This window comes from Vicia villosa, linkage group LG3 (assembly GCF_029867415.1).
Source record: "Vicia villosa cultivar HV-30 ecotype Madison, WI linkage group LG3, Vvil1.0, whole genome shotgun sequence".
Taxonomy (NCBI): domain Eukaryota; kingdom Viridiplantae; phylum Streptophyta; class Magnoliopsida; order Fabales; family Fabaceae; genus Vicia; species Vicia villosa.
Genome location: NC_081182.1, coordinates 63660118 through 63681596, shown reverse-complemented (window position 1 = coordinate 63681596; position 21479 = coordinate 63660118). Strand labels below are relative to the sequence as shown.

Genomic DNA, 21479 nt, shown 5'->3' with positions numbered 1-21479 from the left:
TTTAAGTTTATAATTAAGAGTAAAATTAAGCGATTTTCGGCTGAAAATTATTTAAAATAATTTTACAAAATAATTTTTTAAAATATTAAAAGTTTTTTTATATTCGATTTTTTTTAATTGAAATATTATTTTCGATATTTTATAACATAAATAAATATTATTGAAACTAAAATATTGTTAAAATTATAATTTTTTTAAAAGGTGACATATCAAAAATAATTTTTATGAAAATTTATTTAAAATAGTTTCAAAATTAAGTGATTTTTTGAAATTTTGATATGCAAAAAAAAAATGATGAAATACTTAAAATAACATTTTAATAATAATTATTCGAACTAAATTTTTTTTAAATTTTTTTACACAATTATATACCACTATAAAAATCATTTTTAAAAAAGTCAAAACAAACGGGCATTAAATCATTTTAATAACTTATTCATCTCTGTAATAGAGAATGTGTTAAAAAAAATCATTGTGATTGAAGAACGATGTAAAGTTATTTTATATTAACGATATATGTTAAATGTCACACATCGGACAATATATAGTCTGAACATGTGTTTATAAGTGAGGTAATTCTCACCTTACCATTCGGTTTTGAAGGAATGAGGTAAGGCCAACCATATTTCTTAACATGGTATCAAGAGTCTAGTTTAAGATCCGGTGGGTCAGCTATTATGATTTTCACTATCGAGCATCGAACAATATATGACCTGAACATTTACTTATAAGTTGGGGCAATTATCACATTACCAGCCAATTTTATGGGGATGCGTTAGGCCCAACAACATTTCTTAACAATGTATTTCAATTAATTTTTTAAAGAAAATTTCTTCACGTCGAAATAAATTAATCTTAGTATTTAGTGTGTGTGGTTCAATTTTAAAAGTCAAAAAATCACAGCCAATTTTGTAGGGATGTGTTAGGCCCAACCACATTTCTTAACAATGTATTTCAATTAATTTTTAAAGAAAATTTCTTCACGTCGAAATAAATTAATTTTAGTATTTAGTGTGTGGTTCAATTTTGAAAGTGAAAAAAGTGATTTTAGAATTTAATTTGATATATTTTTTGCAATATGATTTTGTTAGAAGGTATAATATTTTTCAACAATACTAAGGTTATGAAGAAAATGACATATATAAAGTTATAAGTCAAGATTACATAAATCCAATCCAAAAGTTACAACAAAGTCGATAAATAAAATACAACTCAAAATATATCAAGAGTATGAGTTCTATAATCTACTACATATGACGAACTCGGAGTCGACTCGTGCCCCTATGTTCCTACGCTGACTCTTGTACTGCAGAGCCTCTCGAGCCTCCGCCATCATGACATCTACAACGCCCCTGCCTCAGAGCCTTCCAGAAATAGTCCTCCGTCAATACTTGTTTTCCAAATCTGCATGATACGACGACACCTAGGAAAGACATTAACAATACGATCTACCCTAGCCTATTTCTCCTATAGTATCTCCTGATGAGCTGGCCTAGGTGGATCTCTTGGAGCATATTGTACCATATAAGGATGTGACACCTAAGAACCACCAGATGTAACCATTTACGTAGCTCTAGTCGTTCTTAGCTATGGTACTACGTGCCTTATTTGGTACAAGATGATTAACATAAGGGTTAAATACGTTTTTAGTCCCTATAAAATTTTCTTTCAATGAATGGTCCTTCTAAAATTTGTATGCATGCAATTTCAGTCCCTGCTATTTTTAAAAATTTTAAAAACTGATTAATTATCCTTTGATTTTTAAATTTTTGAATAATTTTTTTATATGTTTAGAATACTGTAAAATATTTATTTACCAAGTTTTAGAATTTTTTAAAACGAGAAGAATTAAATATGAATTTTTCAAATTTCAAAAAATAATAATAAAAGTAATGAAAATCTCAACTTAGAAATTAAATTTTGAGTTCTTTTTTTTTTTCAGGAACTTTTTAAAACATTATGAACATGTCTGCAAAATAATCATTCTAAAATACACATTGGTTCGGCAGCAGTGACTGAAATTACATGCATAAAAATTTTAGAAGGACCATTCATCGAAGGAAAATTTTATAGGGACTAAAAATTCAGGGTCGCATATTTATAGGGACTAAAAACGTATTTAACCCTTAACATAATCATCAAACTTAGCATACATATCTCTATGTTTCATCGTAAGAGGAGTAAACACAGAAGGATATTTGGGAATGTACTACATATAGAACTATGTCATATGTGAGAGGAGCAAACACAAAAAGATATTTGGGAATGTTACTACATATAGGACTATGTGATATGTGGGAGGAGCAAACACAGAAGGATATTTAGGAATGTACTACATATAGGACTATGTCATATGTGATCCGCAAGCCAACCAACCTGAGTATAAGACTATGTCACCAGAGGGAATCGTCTCAAGATGATCGACGTAAGAATGGAAGTGTATATCCTATGTTGCCAAGCAGTCAATATACACTCTAAATGGCTCTGTTTCCTGGTACCTCTGAGAGGGGAGAATGCAGAAGCACGTTGCAAATCCTTAGTATAAGTCGATAGACATGACCAACCGGAGATTCACGGGAAGTGCCAAATGATCCAAGCCTGAAAATTGTTGGAACACACGAGTCATTAAAAAAACACAAGCGATAATAGACCAAGAAATGTTATCGTCAAAAGTGTGATATTGCCTTTCACATGCCTCTTCTTCCACATACAACCTTTATAAAACTTAGAGTGCAAGTAAACCAAACAAGCGGCCCCCAAGTTATACTCATGGATCCGCTCAAAGTCCTCGAAGGACTGCAGGTAAATCACATCCACATAAGTGGCACTCTTGTCCAGAGAAATGGCAGTGCCGACCAAATACAACATGTATGCTCTCATAGCATACCCTCTATGTTGTCGTACCTGCTCATTATCACCAACAACTTGTTGTGATCTCAGTATCACATTTGTAAACACCTTCTGCAAAAAGCTAAACCTAGCATGAACCCCACGCGTGAAGTCAAACTCCTTCACTATATCCTCTAGGTCAACTCCTGGATAGTCTACCATCAACACCAATGCCTCATCTTTGATAATCCTCACATGACCTAAAAGTCTTCCCCTAATCGTCCATTGTGATAGACATCTCACCATATGGTAGATGAAATGATGGCATCTTTGTGTGCCATCTCTATACAAACACATTAAACATACCATGTTTAACTGTAACATAACCATTCTTGGAAAGGTTTCGCATCCCTGAAAGTTGTTAAACTTCCTGAAACCACGGCTTATTAGGAAAAACCAGATGAGAAGTCTTCCGTGCCTGGTTGATGAATTTTAGTGGATCATGTTCCTGCATACATAGTTTAATAAGAATGAGTCCGACAAATAAACAAAGATTCAAATGAATAACTCCAACTAAATTTTAACTCTTCGTCCCAAATATATCTGACAACATGGTTTGGATAAAGAGGGAACAATGATAAGTTTGAGGGGCCCCTCCAAAACCATGAGGTGCCTCTGCTACTTGGGCTTGGGATGACTCAGGTGCCCCCTCTGCTAGCCCTTGGGTCTGGGATGCCACCTCATGTGCCTCCTCTTTTCCATGGGCCTTGGATGCCTCGGGTGTCGGCTCTGTCACCTAGGTCCGGGGTTCCTCTAGTCTTTGAGTTACCTCGGGTGATTCGAGTACCTCTGCTACCTCGGGAGCCTAAATATGGGAACTCAGGTGCCTGCGTGAAGATGGAGGCGGAGATGCATGAGGAGGGGACCCTCGCCTGCTACGCGATGACGAAGAAAAAGACAGAGATATATGAGCCTTGGAATCTGACGCCTCCGCATCAACCGGACTAGAGGTAGAATGAGTTTGGGATGGTTGACTCTTTCCCCCTCCAAACGAATGCATGTTGTGCAATCCTACTGTGTCTCAATCTGGATTGTCTATCACCCATAACGCTTGTATATAAACAAGACAAACGTTACACATAGAGTTCTTTACAAAAAAATGCAAAAACATTGCAGATAAACTGCTTACAAAGATGCATATCCAGTTTCTAGGTAAACATTTAAAATTTACGGATATGCGTCTCTGAAAATTCCTGCAACTTTAACCACCGTCAGTGGAAGAACGCAGATCCATAAAACATAAAAAATAATGCATTAATCTATCTCGTTTCTCATTGGGTATAATCTATCAAACACTTCAAATCTTTCGATTCCATAACCTAAAAATCAACTTCTACACAATTTTACATAAACTCAATACGGTTTACAAAAACTTACAATTAGTGTCTTAAAATTGTTTGTTTTTGCTCAATGTTGTTTGAAGTCGAATGTTTGATGAAGATTGATGTTGCTTGAATGTGTTATGAGTGAGTTTGAGATAACTGGGGTCTAGGAGTGTTTGGAAAATGGATTTTGGAAGAGTTTGAGTAAGTGAGAAAGGGGTAGGGGCTCTGACGCATGTTTGAACGAAGAGTGTACGAAGATGCATTTACATATTGCTTTCGGAGATGTATCTATGAAATATTTTTGCGTGAAATTAGGGCCCAGTCTAGAATTTTACTGGATTTAGGTGCGTCCAGAGATCCATTTACGCAATTTATATGTAGATGTAACTCTGGTAAGTTCTTTCCACTGATTTAGAATCTAGTTTAGAAGTATGATGCATCCGAAAATATATCTCCAAAATCTAAAAGCATAAATATATTTTCACGAGATGTCCTAATAATGCATAAGATGCATTAAAAAAATTCCTTAAATTTTTCTAACATATTTTTTTCTCCTTTTAAGGGTTTCGCCTAGTTCCCATATCTTTTTCTTTTTTTTAATATATATAAAAAAATTATTGTGGCATAATCAATATATTTAATTCTTACTATTTTTTAAACAAGGGTTAGAAATGGATTTACATAAAAGAAAGATAGATTTTTATTAAACTGTCATATAAGTGCAAATTTATTGAACTCATTTATTTATAAAAGTTTAAATTATTAAATATTTAAATTAGAAATTTGTTTTTCAAATAAAGAATTTTTATAAAAAAATTTAAAATAACCACACTTTCAAAAAAATTTATCAATCTAACCACTTTTTAAATTAAAATAGAGAGGAGGCGCCACTCTGTGTAGCACATGCACTTAAAATAGAGAGAAGGTGTCACCCTACATGACACATGCTTTTCTGTCATGCCATGTCGTGTGACGCATGCACTTAAAGTTTAAGTGCAGTAGCCGTTCAGTGCGGCTACTTTGTTTTGGATTTTTTTATAAATACAACAATCATTCTCCACCATTTTCCACACTTTTCTCCTAAAGCTTTTCCGTGTGGTATAGAAGGATTTTCCGGATAATGTACCAACACTTTAATCTGACGGGATAAAGCTTCATCTTAAATGGTTCCAGGTCAGATCCCAAGTCATTCCTTGTAGGAAAGGAATACTAGAGATAGTAGGACATACCTTTGTTGTAATCCTTAAATAAATAGAATTCACAGGATCGGTAGCCAAGGCCTTCACATTAGAAGAGGGAGTGGAGATAAAAGAGAAAGTTGATCTATCCACTTTCTTATCCAATTAAAAAATATTTGATATAATAAAGAAATATACAAATTGACTACTATATCTGCTCGATCATCACGCCTACGGACCACTTGACTAGTTGAACTCAACCTTTAGCTCTCACTTTAAGCATTGAATGAATCCATATGACCTAATTTAATGATTGAGTACTTGTATTGTGTAGCCATAGTTTCATAATCTTTGTTAGTTTATTGTTTGGTTGAGTTATTAGCACCTTAACATGCTACATACGACTGGAAGCAAGCGTGCCAGAGTTGGGCCAACGAGTGCCTATCTGTATCTTCAGACTTGAGAAAAACAAAACTTATATGCGATGAAACAAAGGAAAAACATTCATTCCTTGAAGAAAAAGAAAACCATTGCCAAACCAAAAGATAATTTTTATTTCATAACCGAGATTGCAAGCATGGGTCAAAGACGGAATCTCCTAAAAAAGAAGCTAACTATTCACACCATGCTCACGGCCCGACTGGCCTTCCAGTGGTAGTGGGAATTTATTGTTCCCTGGTCAAAGACTTGGTTGGATGTGATATCTACTCCACAAAGAGCGGTACGGATGACCCCAAAGAATTACCTTTCTCCGAAGTGCGACATGTCTACTTTTCATATTCTCGTAGATGAAGAACGAGAGTCGACTTCTTTAAATTTGTTCTTCCTCAATAAGAAGAGGATGAAAAGACCATTATCAAACAGGTTTAAATTGTCATATAAACTTATAAACTATGAACTATATACTCAAAAATGTGTCTTACCAAACCATACCTTATTCGGCTGTTATAATAATTAGACTAATGTGCATGTTCTAAAATCATGATATTATTATTATTAACAAGCTAACCTATTAAAAACCATAAATAGAATTCAAGTTTCTAAAGTAACAGAATAATAACACAAGAAATTAAAGAAAGAAAAAGAGATGGAAAACAAAACAAGTTTATTTCAATGCTTAAACATTTTTTCTACAAAACTTCAATGTTTAAACATTTACAATATTTTTTTCAAGTCATACGCCTTGCTATAATCTTGTTTTGTTGTTCCAACCACATTTGTTGAAGCCTCAACAAAGTTTGATCTTGCATTGATGACACATTAGATGTTTGATCATTGGTCATTGAAGCACTAGTCCATGGTCCAAAAGGATCATCTTCTACTTCTGTTGCCAATGTTGTTTCATTGCCACCACTTGCACTAAATGTTGGTGCCACTGTTGAATTGTTAAAACTATTACAAGAATCAAAAGGAACAATACAAGTATTAGGATTCTCAACTGTATAGATTGGTGATTCTACTAAGTAATCAACATTTGAAGTTGGTGTTGAAACATTCTTGAAAGAATCTTGAGCCTCAAAGGTTGGTGCTACAACCATCTGCAGAGAATTTTGAGCCTGAAAGGTTGGTGCAACTGTTGTGTTGGTTTGATTCATGTCGCCGAAAAGAAGATCCAAATTTGTTATGGAATTGGAGAAAGATGATGCAAAAGGGTCTTCAGCATTAAAGGTTTGTGATGTTGTTGCTGCCCTAAAGGTTGGTGCTAGCGATACATCGAAAATATCATCAAAATCGGAATTGGTTGTCGTGGCTGCAAGAGGAGCTAAAGTTCCAATGTCTTCAAGGAATGGATTGTACATTTGTTGAGGTGCAGGTACTAAAGGTTGGTCGAAAAAGTTGAGAAAAGGGTCAAAACTATTATCCAATTTAGGTGTTGATGATGATGATGTTTCATTAGTTACTGTCTTTGCCAATACTATTTCCCAACAATCCTTGGAACCACCTTCATTTGTTTGATTTTGTTGCACTTGATCTTGATTTATATCATCAACATTTATTATATCGAAACTCGACCTTGAGTGTCGATCGGTCGTCAATGATCTAACCGAAGCAGAATCATTAGCACTAACAAACTCATCATCATATTGTGATGATCGTTTCTCGTCTTCGTCGGATACCTCAGAATACACATCATGTTCCATAGATCCGCGCGAACTCCCGGCCGCATCGGTTGCGCACATTAAATCCTCCAATGATGTACATTGAGATCCAAACTCGGAACCGGTCTCAAAAAACCTTTCAAGTGTTCCACATCTATCAACACCTAATTCATCTTGAGATGAACATGAACCTACATTAGACTTTTTGTGTGCAGAAATAATTAAATGTTTTGAACCGTTGTTATTCGTATGAAACGAAGCTTGATCCTTCAAGAAAGCTTGCAATGTTTCCATAAGCTCTTCAGAAACTTTCTGCACACATGGATACTCATAGGATCTTCCAATTCCAATGCTTGCACAAAAAATATAAAATGCAGCTAACTCGTCGAATTGTTTATACGATTTAACACATGCATTGAAAGCGGTAACACAAGCAGAAAGTGGTAAATTGAAGAAATTGTCCAAAACAACACCAAGCCCATCATTGATATCTTTGTAAAGATCAAAACTTTCTTGCACAACAGCATAGAGAGAAATCTGAACCAAACGACTGTTCTTGGCAGAACCGGTCGGTCTTGTCCCCATAGCTCTATCCAACAACCTTTGCCAATAACTGATTCTATTAAGAATCAATGTAGGTTTCATATCTTTAATACCAGGTTCATTCCTTTGATTCTTCTCGTAAAACCGGTTATTATACGTGAATCGCCTTTGAAGTTTTCCCGTTAGGAAACAATCTAACCGTTCGTCAAGGTACAACGCAAACGTTCTGATAAACGCGGTATAATCCCAAGGACTAGAATTTGAATCGTCTTTGAAACTTGAAAGGTTGAGAATTTTCGCGCCCCTTTTCATCGAATGAAAAACTTCTCTAGGAAAATACGGATCACCGTCTTGGAATATTCTAAGGACAATCATAAGAGATTTGATTGCAACAACCCAGTTTCTAGTTTTGCCAATTCTTTTGCCTATACAATGTGCACATGCAGCAGCATAAGCTTTGTTGGAAGATACTACATTAACGATTTCGTTCACGTAACGCTCTTCGATTGGATTTTTATCATGTGTTGTTGCTTTAAGAATTATTACCTCAAGATTTGCAGCATTTGTTACCTTTGCTAGGCTAATGCTTGTTTGGTCTTTTACTGCTCCAATTGCTTTCCTTAGTTTGCTTGGCATTATGAGAGAAACAAATCAAACAACTAAGAAATGTTTTTTTGTTGTTTATTAGGAATTTTGGATTTTAGAACATCACTATAGGCACATGTATGCATGAAGTTTGTTGAGGATTTGTTCTAACAAAGTAAAAAGTTGTTGAAAATTGACAGGTTTTGTGTGACAACATTTTTGTTATGAGACATAGAAGAAAGAGAATGGAGATTGAAATTTTGTTTATATTTTTAGTTTGTGGATTTGAATGGTGGAGAGTGAAAGGTGGGAGAGGGAAAATGTGCACATTTTTGTTAGTGATTTTAATGGTTTCATTGCCTACTATTTCGTAGTTTAGGAATATTTATTAGATTGACATTATTTTTATAGGAAAATTAACAAATTCTTAATTATTATTATTATTTAACAAATTTTGAATACAAATATCGTAAAAACATTTTTTTTATAAGAAACCGTTGTAATTAGCATCTTTGTGTTAAACTTGTAACTTGCAGTACAAGTTACTTGTTGTATTACTAAAGTTGGTTAGCCTTAACTGTCAAAGTTAGTTAGGATGTAGCATATTATATATAACCATTTGTAACTAGTATTATTGTTTCAATAATCAAGAAAATTTTATTCTCTTTTCTTTAACTTCTCCATCATGTTCAAGAACTTCATGACAATATCATATCTCTTCTGAGCTCTTTTAGTTATGAGCTCTTTGAGTTAAGTTGTGCAACACATTTCCATTGTCATGCCTTGTGGTGTGAGTAACACCGATACGAACACTGATATTCCTCTGGTTGTTGATCCTTCTTATATTTTTGGTAATGATTACTATGTTCATGCTTCCGATGGATCTTCTTCAGCTACAATGAAACCGATTCTTAATCATTCCAATTATCATGTTTGAGTTCGATCAATATGGAGAGTTGATAAGTGTAGAATTTGCTCATTTATCATAAGCAAGGTTGTCAAACTCGCGAGTCTACTCAGACTCGTAAAGGGTCCATAGACTCGACTCGTAGACTCGACTCGCAAACTCGTACGAGTTTATGGAAAATCAAAAATGACTTTCAAAACCTGTAAGAGACACATATATGACACACTCCTAAATTTTATACACTTGTTAATACCTCATATATAGCACAAATATATATAATAGAACACCAATTAACATTAAAATTTAAATTTCATACTCTACAACAATTTTTTTAGCAAAAATACTAAAAAATAAAATAAATAAAATAACAGAGTGTATAGTTAAAGACTTAAAGTACTAATATCTTCTTAATTGGCTACTACATAAAGCCAAAAAAAGAAAATCATAAAAAAATAAAAAATAAAGTTTATAAACAAACAAATAAAAATTATCCCAATTCCATTCACAGCCAGAGGAGCTAAAAGTTAAGCTTTGGATGAAAACCCCTTTAATTCTGGAGTCATATCTGCATAAAAATCTCATACTAGAGACTAGGAGAGAGAGAGAGAGAGAGAGAGAGAGAGAGAGAGAGAGAGAGAGAGAGAGAGAGAGAGAGAGAGAGAGAGAGAGAGAGAGAGAGAGAGAGAGAGAGAGAGAGAGAGAGAGAGAGAGAGAGAGAGAGAGAGAGAGAGAGAGACTTTCTAATTCTTGTATAACCAAAACAAAATAAGGATTTTTTTAAAAATAAAAATAAAATCTTTTGGGGAATTTGGACCTTTATTGGTTTAAAAAAAAACTTAAAGACTCGTAAACTCATGATAGACCCGCGAGTCTATACGAGTTTGTGCGATTCTACCCGAGTCTACTCGAGTCTATCAAAAAATGATTCTATATGCGAGTTTACTCGTTTATGCTTCCTAAACTCGTAAACTCGTACGAGTTTACGAGTCTACCCGCGAGTTTGACAACCATGATCATAAGCGCTTATTAACTTAAAACACAAGATCTTCTCTAGTTTCTTTAAATTCATTGTTGGCGCATTCTCGCCAGATATTTTCCCTTAGAGTGTTTAAGGGAGTGTAGAAAGAAAATTTAGCATGTGATCCTCATTTCTTGTCGTCCCTTGGTGGTTATTATCTTTTTCAGAAGTCCAGTGGTATCTGCAGTTACCAGCACCACAACCTTTTTTTCTTTCTTCCGCCAGGAGTTCCTCTTTCCAATTCATATAGGATTCCACCTTACTCAAAAAGTCGCTTAGATTAAAAGCTCCTGTGAGCCTATCTTCTCCTAGAACATACAATCCGACCTTAATTCTTTCTTGAATATCCAGCACTTTAGTCTATCGTCTGTACTTCCTACTGCCACAACCACTTTGGTGAAACTATATATGTATTCACGTAGAGTTTCTTTCTTCCCCGCGTGATCCTACCGAGCACCACCATAGCTCTTGATTTCCATTTCCGGGCAGTGAAGGAGTCACTTAGATCCTTCCATGAGTCAATGCATTCATTTAGATGGGTCATATACCACGTCATGGATGATACGACGAGGGTTAGCGCAAAGAGCTTACACTTTACGGTCACATGGACATGATAGTAGTCCAATCTATTATCGGCATGCTCTACATGCTCATCAAAATCCCCGGTCCCGTTGTAGTCGGCCAACTTCAGAGGTTTCTTTTTAGGGATCTAGTGATTTTGCTATCAAGGATGTGTGTGGACCACTGGTTCCTTTTCCGTTCTGAAGTAGAAGCATATATGTCGTGCCTTTTTCCCCTCCAAGAATGGTGCGTCGGTGAGCGACGACGACTATAAGCTTCAGGTGGAGTATGGATCTCTCCCATTCCCTCGTAGTCGGGAAGAGGCGTTTGGTGTCCGCTACTTCGGTGATAGTTTGGATATCGTGGCAGCTTTGACTGGGATTAGCTCCGGTATCAGGGAGGGATCAGAGATGATTAGTGAAACAGTGAGATGACATCTTGGATCGGTGGAGCAAATTTTGGTGCGGCAGAGAAGGGGTTGACATGCAAGACTAACACTCCAACACTAAAGTATGTGAGAGAATGAAGAGTAAGGTGAGAGTGAGTAAATTTGAATACCTAAAATGACGCGTTTTCCTTTTTATATAGAGTGAGCGGTTAAAACCGCCCGCCTGACAGAAGACGAGTTGTGCAGATGGCCGTTGAATTTAATCCAACGGTGATCAGCGTGTCTGAAAGGTGGAATCATTTGCCTTTGGTGGAATGAGGGATCACCTACTCTATGCGCTCTTTTGCTGGATGTTCCTCTTAGACCTTCCGCTATGGGCCTTTTAGCGAACGACCCATATCACATCTTACATTTAAGGATTTAACCTGACACCCCCGATATTTCAAGATAAAAAAAGAATAAAATGATCGAACAAAATTTCCGGTAGTTCAGTCAAAATTTCAGGAAACATGTATTTTGAAATTTTTGGTAAAAAATACAAGAGTTATACCTGAAATTTCGAAATTTTTGATAAAAACGCACACATTTTGAAATTGTTGGTAAAATTTTCATGAGTTTTTACCCGAAATTTCAAAATTTCCATATAGTTTTAAAATTTTCGATAAAGTCTCATGGATATTTTGAAATTTCCGATATAATTTTAAAATTTTCGATAAATACTAATCAAAATTTCAAAATTTCCGATAAAAACTCATACATTTTGAATTTTAGTAACTTTAGACAATGATATAATAATAAAAACATACAAAATAGAAGATATCGGGTATAAGTGAGGAGTGGCAAATTAATTCCTCCTTACATTTGTACTAAACACTTTGGCATATTTTTCATTGTGTTTTTCAACTATAGATTTAAATCTTTTAAAAGTATCATAAACCACTTGATTCTTTCTTTTATCCTACATCCTATCTATGGATGAGATTAAAGATTGCAATCATCATCTCTTTGGATTGTTATCACAATATTAAATATAAATCTCCTAAGCACATCCACAAAATATTAATTCTTTCAATAGCTAATTCAGACAAGTGAGTGAGTCATTTTCACTCATCCGTGTCACGAGATGACTAGACCCCCAACTCACCAAACCAAACGTAAGAGATTTTCTTACAAAATGATGCATGTACATAATCTAATAGTTTGATATATTGGTGCGCCAACACGTCACTATAGTCCAATATCATATACTACTAGTGCTAACGTTGTAATCAGTGTCTCAAATTGCTCACCACATATTCTTATATACAAGAAGAACCGTATCATCAACCACTTCCTCACTCAATCATCAACTCTTCTTTGTAATAAATCAATACAAATATATAACACACCTCTGGAATCTTACTGCCAAGTATGACAATTTGTTTCTTTCAATCTCAAACTGTGGTTTATGTTTCGTGGTGAAACTCATGAGAAACACCGGAAATCAAAGTAAGTAACTGTTTAACTAGGATCTTCTGTTTTTCTTATTTAGGATGCTATCTTTTGTTTGGGTTTTATCTAGAAAACAAACAAGAGAAAAAATATTTGTTTCACTTATTTTATAAACTTCTTGCATGATGAACTTATTCACTGGTTTATATATTAGTTGTAAAATTTAGTCAAATAGTACAAAATCACTGAAAACTTGTGTGGGCTTAAATATATGAGTCGGACAAGTAAGTTACCAAGTTTTTGGATTTGGTCCTGTATTTTTTTTTTTAAATAGTCTTTGAATGTTAGAAACTTTTAGTATTCGTTTCTAATGTCAAATTTTCGTTACAAAGAATCTATGCGACAACCGTTTCTACCCTAGCATCACTGACAAAATAATGAAGGACGAAATCTAAAAAAAAGAAATTCAAATCCTTACCCATTGTTACCAGTGGTAAATGGGCATGTTCATGATTTTTTTTCCTGCCACATTTTTGAAACAAAAATACCAGAATGCCACAAATTGAAAAAAATTTCGCATGTGTCATCTTTTTTGCCTTGGTTTAGCTAAGGATTGGCCGAAAATATGCTTTTTTTTTCTCTAGTTTGGGTTCGGCCAGGGGTTGACCGACCCTTAACTAGAACTTTTTTTTTGAATTACTAATTGATTTAATTGATTTTTTAATATTAATAATTGTTTTTTAATCTATTAACCGATTAAAATATATTATTTAATTATTAAATAAATTTAATAATAAAAAATAAATGGAATAATATTTTTTAATAAATTAATTAATAAGATATTTTATTAAATTATTTTAATAATTAAATAATATGGTAGGTGCATCTATTGACTGATCCGTTGAAACGAATATACAAAGAAGATTTAGGTTGGATGAGCGAAAGAAGAAGATTCGTGACTGTGTATGTGCAGCCAAAACATGTCAAACACATGTATTATCCATAAAATTAGATTATTACCCATGTTGACGAGTTTTTTACGTAGTTCCTTGTCAAAAAAATATATAAAATATATGCGTTCGGCTATCTATTGGCCGAACATACACATTCAAGCATCTTCTTCATTCGCTCGTCCAACTTATGTCTTACTCGTATATTCGTTTCAACGGATTGGCCAATAAATGCACCTACCGTATTATTTAATTATTAAAATAATTTAATAAAATATCTAATTAATTAATTTATTAAAAAAAATATTATTCCATTTATTTATTTTATTATTAAATTTATTTAACAATTAAATAATTTAATTTAATTATTTAATAGATTAGAAAAACAATTATTAATATTAAAAAATTAATTAATAATTCAAAAAACAAAAAAAAAATGAAGAAAAAAAAAGTCCTAGCTAAGGGTCGGCCAACCCCTGACTGAACCCAAATTGGAGAAAGAAAAAAAAAAACACCTTTTCGGTCGACTCTTGGCCGAACCAAAAGCAAAAAAGTGGCATATTGGAAAAAAATTTCAACTTTTGACATTGTGATATTTTTGTTTCAAAAAGGTGGCGTATAGGTAAAAAAAATCCATGTTGATCCCATTTACGCTCGTTTCGCAAAAGACCGTAGAAAATAGAGAGGGGCGAGGCAAATGAAGGTGCATTTTTAAAATTTTGTCTCATTCTACAAAAGAGTGAGGATGAGACACAACGATCACATTAAAGAGTACAGGTCTAAACCCTTGACCTGCCTCACATTAAAGTAGAAGTAAAACAGACACGTTCAATTAGTCGGACTATTTTTGTCACCCGTTCTCAAAACACTATGAGACAATGCTTTTGCCATCCGCACCATAGCATTTTGTTGAATTAAATACGCCAAAATATAAATATCCCTAAAGAATCAATGGAAGCCATAGGCACTTGTTGAGTTTCTTAGTCGTGGCTATATATTTCATTCCATTGACAGTTGAACTATTTAGGTTCTCTATTTTATTTTAACAATCAACATATATAGTTATATACACTATCTGCCCAAATTTTATTTGCTATTTAATTTTAATATATTTAATTATTTATTAAATAGTAAAATTGACGGTTGTTTTCAAACCTTTTACATTTTATATTGAAGGTAACATTATTCAGCTTGCTTAAATGATTTAGGAGATGTGAGTGAGTATATACTAAATTTTAATAATTAATTTTTTTTAAAACAATGTTAATGAAATAGTCTATGTGAGACTACAAAGTTTTCCTCTAAGCCAATTTACACTTCAAAGAAAATTGAAAAAAATAGTTTTATTATAGTTGATATGAAACTATGAAGTCTTATTGATAGTATTAATATTTTTAAATTATATATTTTATCTCATTTTAATTAAACAATTTCTTTTAATAATAGTGTTCCGCTTATGATATTTGAATATATCATGAACTTATATAGTTTATCATTTTTTTTAAAGTTGCGAATCGCATCGTACCACGTACTTAACCGAGTTGTGAATTATGTGCCTATGGTTTAAAGATTCTTATATATATTGTTGTTTAGCTAATTAAACTAAGCAACTCTAATTTATCTATTTATATTGCAGGATTCACATGACCAACTCCAATATAATCTTTTGTCTCATTCCTAGAGTCACGTGAGTGAAATTTTCATCACTATATTATCCATACAAAATCACTTGTTGAGAAAGTTATATCCAAATCCATGGATGCTAAAAACATGTTGAGGTTCCTAGTTCTTTCTTTCGGTTTAACACTAGTTTTACTTCTTACCTGGTCTCACCTTCCAACATCATTCCTTAACAAGGAAACTCTAGACTGCAACATTTACTCTGGATGGTGTACCTCTAAGAACCGTTTCCAATCTTCAAATCCTATCAACAAACCAAAATTCTCCACTCATAATCAAAAACCGCGTCACGAATCTGATGTTCCTCGCCACCCTTTAGATCCTCTAACCATCAAAGAATTCAACGAGGTTCGCGCGATCCTGTCTGAACACCCTCTCTTTAAGTACTCAAACAGTTACACTCTTAACTCCATTGTTTTAGATGAACCAGACAAAGAACTTGTCCTCAAATGGAAAAAGGGTCAACCGTTGCTTCCTAGGAAAGTTTCTGTGGTTGCACTTGTGAAAGGTGTTGCTCATACTCTCATTGTTGACCTTAGCACAAGTCAAGTTACCAATGAAACAAGGTCACCTTCTTCTGGATACCCGACCATGACAATCGAGGATATGCAAAGTGTACTTGATGTTCCGTTGAAGAGCGACGAGTTCAACCGCACGATCATTAAACGCGGTGTCAGTTTATCAGACCTGTCATGCCTTCCACTCGCTGCAGGGTGGTATGGAACGCCGGTCGAAGAGAATAGAAGGTTGATTAAGGTGCAGTGTTATTCAAGTAAAGGAACTGTGAACTTCTACATGAAACCAATTGAAGGTTTAACCGTGTTGGTTGATATGGATAAGAAAGAGGTTGTGTCCATTGCAGATAATGGAGTAAACATTCCTGTTGCAAATGGAATCGACACTGATTACCGTTACTCGGTTCAGAAGCTCAACGGAGAGTTGAATTACCTGATAAATCCGATATCATTGGAACAACCAAAAGGTCCAAGCTTCAAAGTTGATGGACATATAGTGAAATGGGCTAATTGGGAGTTTCATTTGAAACCCGACCCAAGAGCTGGAATAGTTATTTCTCAAGCCAAGGTGAGAGATACAGATACATTAGAGATGAGAAATGTTATCTACAAAGGGTTCACTTCTGAACTTTTTGTGCCTTATATGGACCCTACTGATGCATGGTATTTTAAGACATACATGGATGCTGGTGAATATGGATTTGGTTTGCAAGCAATGCCTTTAGACCCTTTGAATGATTGTCCAAGGAATGCTTATTACATGGATGGAGTGTTTACTTCTGCTGATGGAACACCCTTTATCCAACCAAACATGATTTGCATTTTTGAGAGTTATGCTGGTGACATTGCTTGGCGACATGCTGAGTGTCCAATCACTGACATGAAGGTAAGAATTTCAGCACTCATGATTCAGTTACTCCTCTGGTCTATTATATTGATCAGATACATTAATTATTTAATAAATCTAAAAAGTAAATTTTCTCTTATAAATAGCATCAGAGGAAGTACTATTCATTTTTATACTTAGGCTTATTTATTTCGGGTTTATGCTATTGTGGTGGCAGGTAACAGAAGTGAGGCCAAAGGTGACATTGGTGGTTAGAATGGCAGCAGCAGTGGCAAACTATGACTATATTGTAGACTGGGAGTTTCAAACCGATGGACTAATCAGATCCAAGGTTAGTAATGAAAATCCAATTTATTTAGTTTGGATAATATTTCTAATTAGGGAATAGTGTTGAGATTGATGCCCCAGTGACTATAATGTGCACAATTTTGGAATGTGTACAAAAACTTATCTTCGCGATACTTTGACATATATAGTATTTAATTCGATGATGCCAAATTTTTGTTGCATTCAATGTTTACTGGCATTATTCAATTATTTGCTCTGTGCACTGCATTTTCAATTATAAATTGTATCAATCAGTAGAAAATTGGACAAGTTGCACAATAGTTGATGGTTTTTAGAAATTGATGCTACATGTTTTGTCTCGTTGTATATTCAATAATTTAAGCTAATATCAATTATTTTACTTATGTAGGTTGGACTAAGTGGTATCTTGATGGTGAAAGGAACGACCTATGAGAACATGAACCAAGTACCAGACCAAGAATATCTCTACGGAACACTTTTAAGCGAAAACATTATCGGCGTAATCCACGATCATTTCATCACATATTACCTTGACATGGACATCGATGGCTCAGACAATTCATTCATAAAGGTAAATATAAAGAAACAAGAAACCTCTCCAGGAGAGTCGCCGAGAAAGAGTTACCTGAAAGCTGTGAGAAAAGTGGCTAAGACGGAAAAAGATGCTCAAATAAAGCTTCAACTATATGATCCATCTGAATTTCATGTGGTGAACCCTTTGAAGAAAACAAGGCTGGGGAATCCTGTAGGGTACAAATTGGTTCCTGGTGCTACAGCAGCTAGCTTACTTGATCATGAAGATCCGGCTCAAAAGAGAGCGGCTTTTACGAATAATCAAATATGGGTTACTCCTTATAACAAGAGTGAGCAATGGGCTGGTGGATTACTTGTTTACCAGAGCCAAGGCGATGATACTCTTCAAGTGTGGTCCGACAGGTTAGTGCAATTGGAAGATTGCTATTGTCAAGAGTCTCGCATTGAATGATATATAATATGAAAAATGTGTTTATATTTCTATAACTGATGAAGCATGATCCTGAATAGAATATTATGACGGAAGTTGATTCATGTAACTGATGATCCAGTTAGTGAGATAAGGCTTGATTAGTAACTGATGATATTTTGATGTGCAGGGATCGTCCAATTGAGAATAAGGACATTGTGTTGTGGTACACAGTAGGGTTCCATCATGTACCAAGTCAAGAGGACTATCCTATAATGCCTACTGTATCTGCAAGTTTCGACCTGAAGCCTGTCAACTTCTTTGAAAGAAATCCAATTCTGAGAATGCCGCCGAATTTCCAAGATGATTTACCTGTTTGCAAGGCACAGGATTCAACTTGAGAGATTCTGTCCCATGGTTTTAGTCTAACTATGTGTGTGAATGATGCTGAAACTCATAGCTTTAAATAATTAGTAATGGCAATGGTTAAGGCTGGATTGTGATGTGAAAAATGTAGAATGTTTTATTTGTGCCAAATAAATAAACCAGAAGTTGGTCTAATGGAAGCACATATTAGTTCTCCAAGTGAGAAGAAATAAAACCTTATATAAGAGGAATGAAAGTAATACTCCCTCTATGTCCTTATTTTTAGTATTTATAATAAATTTAGATAAATTGTGTTTAATTTTTAAATAATTATTCAAACAACTAATAATAGAATATGAGAGAAAAAAATAAATTTATTTTCTAAGTATAAAGTTTTTAGGAGTATTAAGTCATTAATGTATTAAAAAGTTTATAAAGAGTCTTATAACATATATACAAAGTGGATGTTTTAATTAGAGACACAAAGAGTATTACACTTTTTTACATGAGAAAGACAAAAAAAACAAAAACATAAGAAACTACGCTTTAAGGGAAATATCTAAAAATTTGGAAGAATTAGAAACTCTGGAAAAAATTGCTCTCTTCTTGACATAAAAATTCAAGAAAATCTCTGACTTCCATCTCTTGGGTCTCTCATGCATCATGCGCGTTGTTAAAAATACCCTTCCACTTTCGTAGATGTATATCCGGAAGTATTTTTTTTGTTTCAAAGTTGTTTTTGTACCGTAGGTGCATCTACGGAAGCATTTGATGTTATATTCGCGTCAGACTCTTCTTCTCCCTCATTTTTCACTTTTGATCTTCTTAAACTCCCAAACTCTCTTAACTCAAAAATCAAACTTTCACCAAAGTTCCTTTTCCTCTCTCGAGTTCGGCCGTTAACGTCAACATCAATGATGAACACATTTTAACAAATTCAAAATTCAATATAATCGATAAGTTTTCGAGTTATTTTAGAGTATTTCCCCTAATAGAGTTTGGGTAGATTTTTATGTGTTGAAATCATTAAATACTTTTAGAAACATACTTTAGAGACAATGTAGGTATTGTTTGATGTGTAAAACGGATGATCAGGGGGTGAAAATTGATTTTTCCAACTATGTGAACAATTACTTACGTCATTTTGGCGTTTCTGAAGTTGTTGAACATTCCGTAGATGCGTCTACGAAACATATGAAACATTAGATAGTTTGGTAGATGCAACTACAGAACAAACCCAGTTATTTGAAATGATAGCTAGTTCCGTAGATACATCTACGGAAGATTTTTGTATGTGCATCTACGGAGGTAAATTTGCTTTTTCTTTTCTTTTTAATTACCAAACTGTATCTAACTCGATTTTATTTGTAATACAGTGCAGACATTATGGCCGACCATCCAGACCGCATTATATCTGGGAGGAGTGTGTAACACCCTTCTAAACCCCGCGGAAATTAACATTAAAATCAGAGTAAAACATGAAGAAGAGTATTACAACGCCAACAAAATAAACAATATTCATGTCATGCCATAAAGGAACGATAAACCAAAAATTATTCAGGTAGCATGTTAACACAGCGGAATATTCTTAACAACTGAATAATCAAACATCTGGAGTCGAAGACTCATAATTCAACCATAAACCATAAACAAAACAGAAGTTTATCAGCCAATCCTAAAATAACGTTCCCGGTGTTACACGACCAGAGCATGACACTGACCCAACCGACTCTAACGAACTACTTGACGAGCTAATCCTCACCAAGTACACCAGCTACTCCTCAATCTGAAAAATAACAACAGTAAGGGTGAGTTTCATTCGCATTAACAAATGTTATAGGTATACAAACAATACAACTTCATCCATACATTATTCACCCAAATCAATTATATTCAGATAATATAGCAACATTCATACCAAAATACACACAAATCATAACATTGGACAACTTCCATTCATGTTACAATTATACACAACAACCTAATGCAATGCAACTAAATGCATGTGGTACCAAACATGGGATAACCCATCTCACCGATCCACCACCATAAAGATTCGGCTACTTCTCTCACCAATTCCACACAATGGGAATTAGCTACCGCTGTCCCACCACCATAAGGGATACAGCCCACAACATGATTATGAAATGCATGCATCACATACCGCATGCTAATCATCAACACCAAACAACTGAACAGTCATAATCATCAACCAATGCAATAACAATATAATCCACCACAACCAATTAAATCAAGTGTTTAAATTAAATTCGAGTCACAACTCAAACACTGTTTTATTGCATATCTCACTGAATTAGTCTCACTATGTTCGAAACGGCACATCAAACAGACTAACAGTTAAAAAGTTATACATCGTTAAACTTTAACAAAAAAAATCCAAACAGCACAGCACGCGGCGCCAACATCCACACGCGGCGCGAAACGGGGAAAAGTTACGCCTTCGCGGCGCCAACACCTACACGCGGCGCGACGCGAGGAAAAGTTACGCCTTCGCGGCGCCAACACAGGTACGCGGCGCGACCTGTGCGTATCAAAACATCTTACCATTCAGTCCACCTGTTCGCGGCGCCACCCTGTGCACGCGGCGCGAACCGGTGATTTTAGAAATCCCAACCTGCAGAAAACAGCATTCTATGCCTCCCAAATACTCTCAAATCATACCAGTACGAATTTCAGCAGAATAAACCACACATACGACATAAAATGCACGTTTACACATACTTCTAATCAGGTTTAACATCATTGTTCATCACCAATCATCATTCACAACCTAAATTGAATCAAAGTTCTATAAACCCCAAAACCCCAAACCCGACATATAATCCAATTCGAAATCCTAACATACAAATTCCATCGAATCATTCATACATCCCATAATAGAGGTTAATGAGAAGAATCCCCCCTTACCTCGATGTCGAATTCTT

At 34.6% G+C, this 21479-nt stretch overlaps 2 protein-coding genes across 2 annotated transcripts; one reads left to right on the top strand and one right to left on the bottom strand.

The window, feature by feature from the left end:
- Nucleotides 1–6482: 6482 nt before the first annotated feature.
- LOC131655958 (clathrin coat assembly protein AP180-like) lies at nucleotides 6483–8821 on the bottom strand. Its single transcript, XM_058925756.1, has one exon. The coding sequence runs from the start codon at nucleotides 8668–8670 to the stop codon at nucleotides 6562–6564; it is 2109 nt and encodes a 702-aa protein (XP_058781739.1). The 5' UTR covers nucleotides 8671–8821; the 3' UTR covers nucleotides 6483–6561.
- A 3900-nt stretch (nucleotides 8822–12721) lies between these two features.
- On the top strand, nucleotides 12722–18853 carry LOC131661679 (amine oxidase [copper-containing] gamma 2-like). Its single transcript, XM_058931285.1, has 5 exons — nucleotides 12722–12981; nucleotides 15511–16955; nucleotides 17134–17247; nucleotides 17614–18161; nucleotides 18359–18853. The coding sequence occupies exons 2-5, from the start codon at nucleotides 15630–15632 to the stop codon at nucleotides 18567–18569; spliced, it is 2199 nt and encodes a 732-aa protein (XP_058787268.1). The 5' UTR covers nucleotides 12722–12981; nucleotides 15511–15629; the 3' UTR covers nucleotides 18570–18853.
- The last annotated feature ends 2626 nt before the right edge of the window (nucleotides 18854–21479 follow it).

What these genes read in the sequence shown, in the direction of transcription:
- LOC131655958 (XM_058925756.1), bottom strand. Translation starts at nt 8,670, where the DNA reads ATGCCAAGCAAACTAAGGAAAGCAATTGGAGCAGTAAAAGACCAAACA.
- LOC131661679 (XM_058931285.1), top strand. Translation starts at nt 15,630, where the DNA reads ATGGATGCTAAAAACATGTTGAGGTTCCTAGTTCTTTCTTTCGGTTTA. An exon ending in GTCCAATCACTGACATGAAG is followed by an intron (nt 16,956 to 17,133) that starts GTAAGAATTTCA and finishes TTGTGGTGGCAG; the next exon opens with GTAACAGAAGTGAGGCCAAA. An exon ending in CTTCAAGTGTGGTCCGACAG is followed by an intron (nt 18,162 to 18,358) that starts GTTAGTGCAATT and finishes TTTGATGTGCAG; the next exon opens with GGATCGTCCAATTGAGAATA.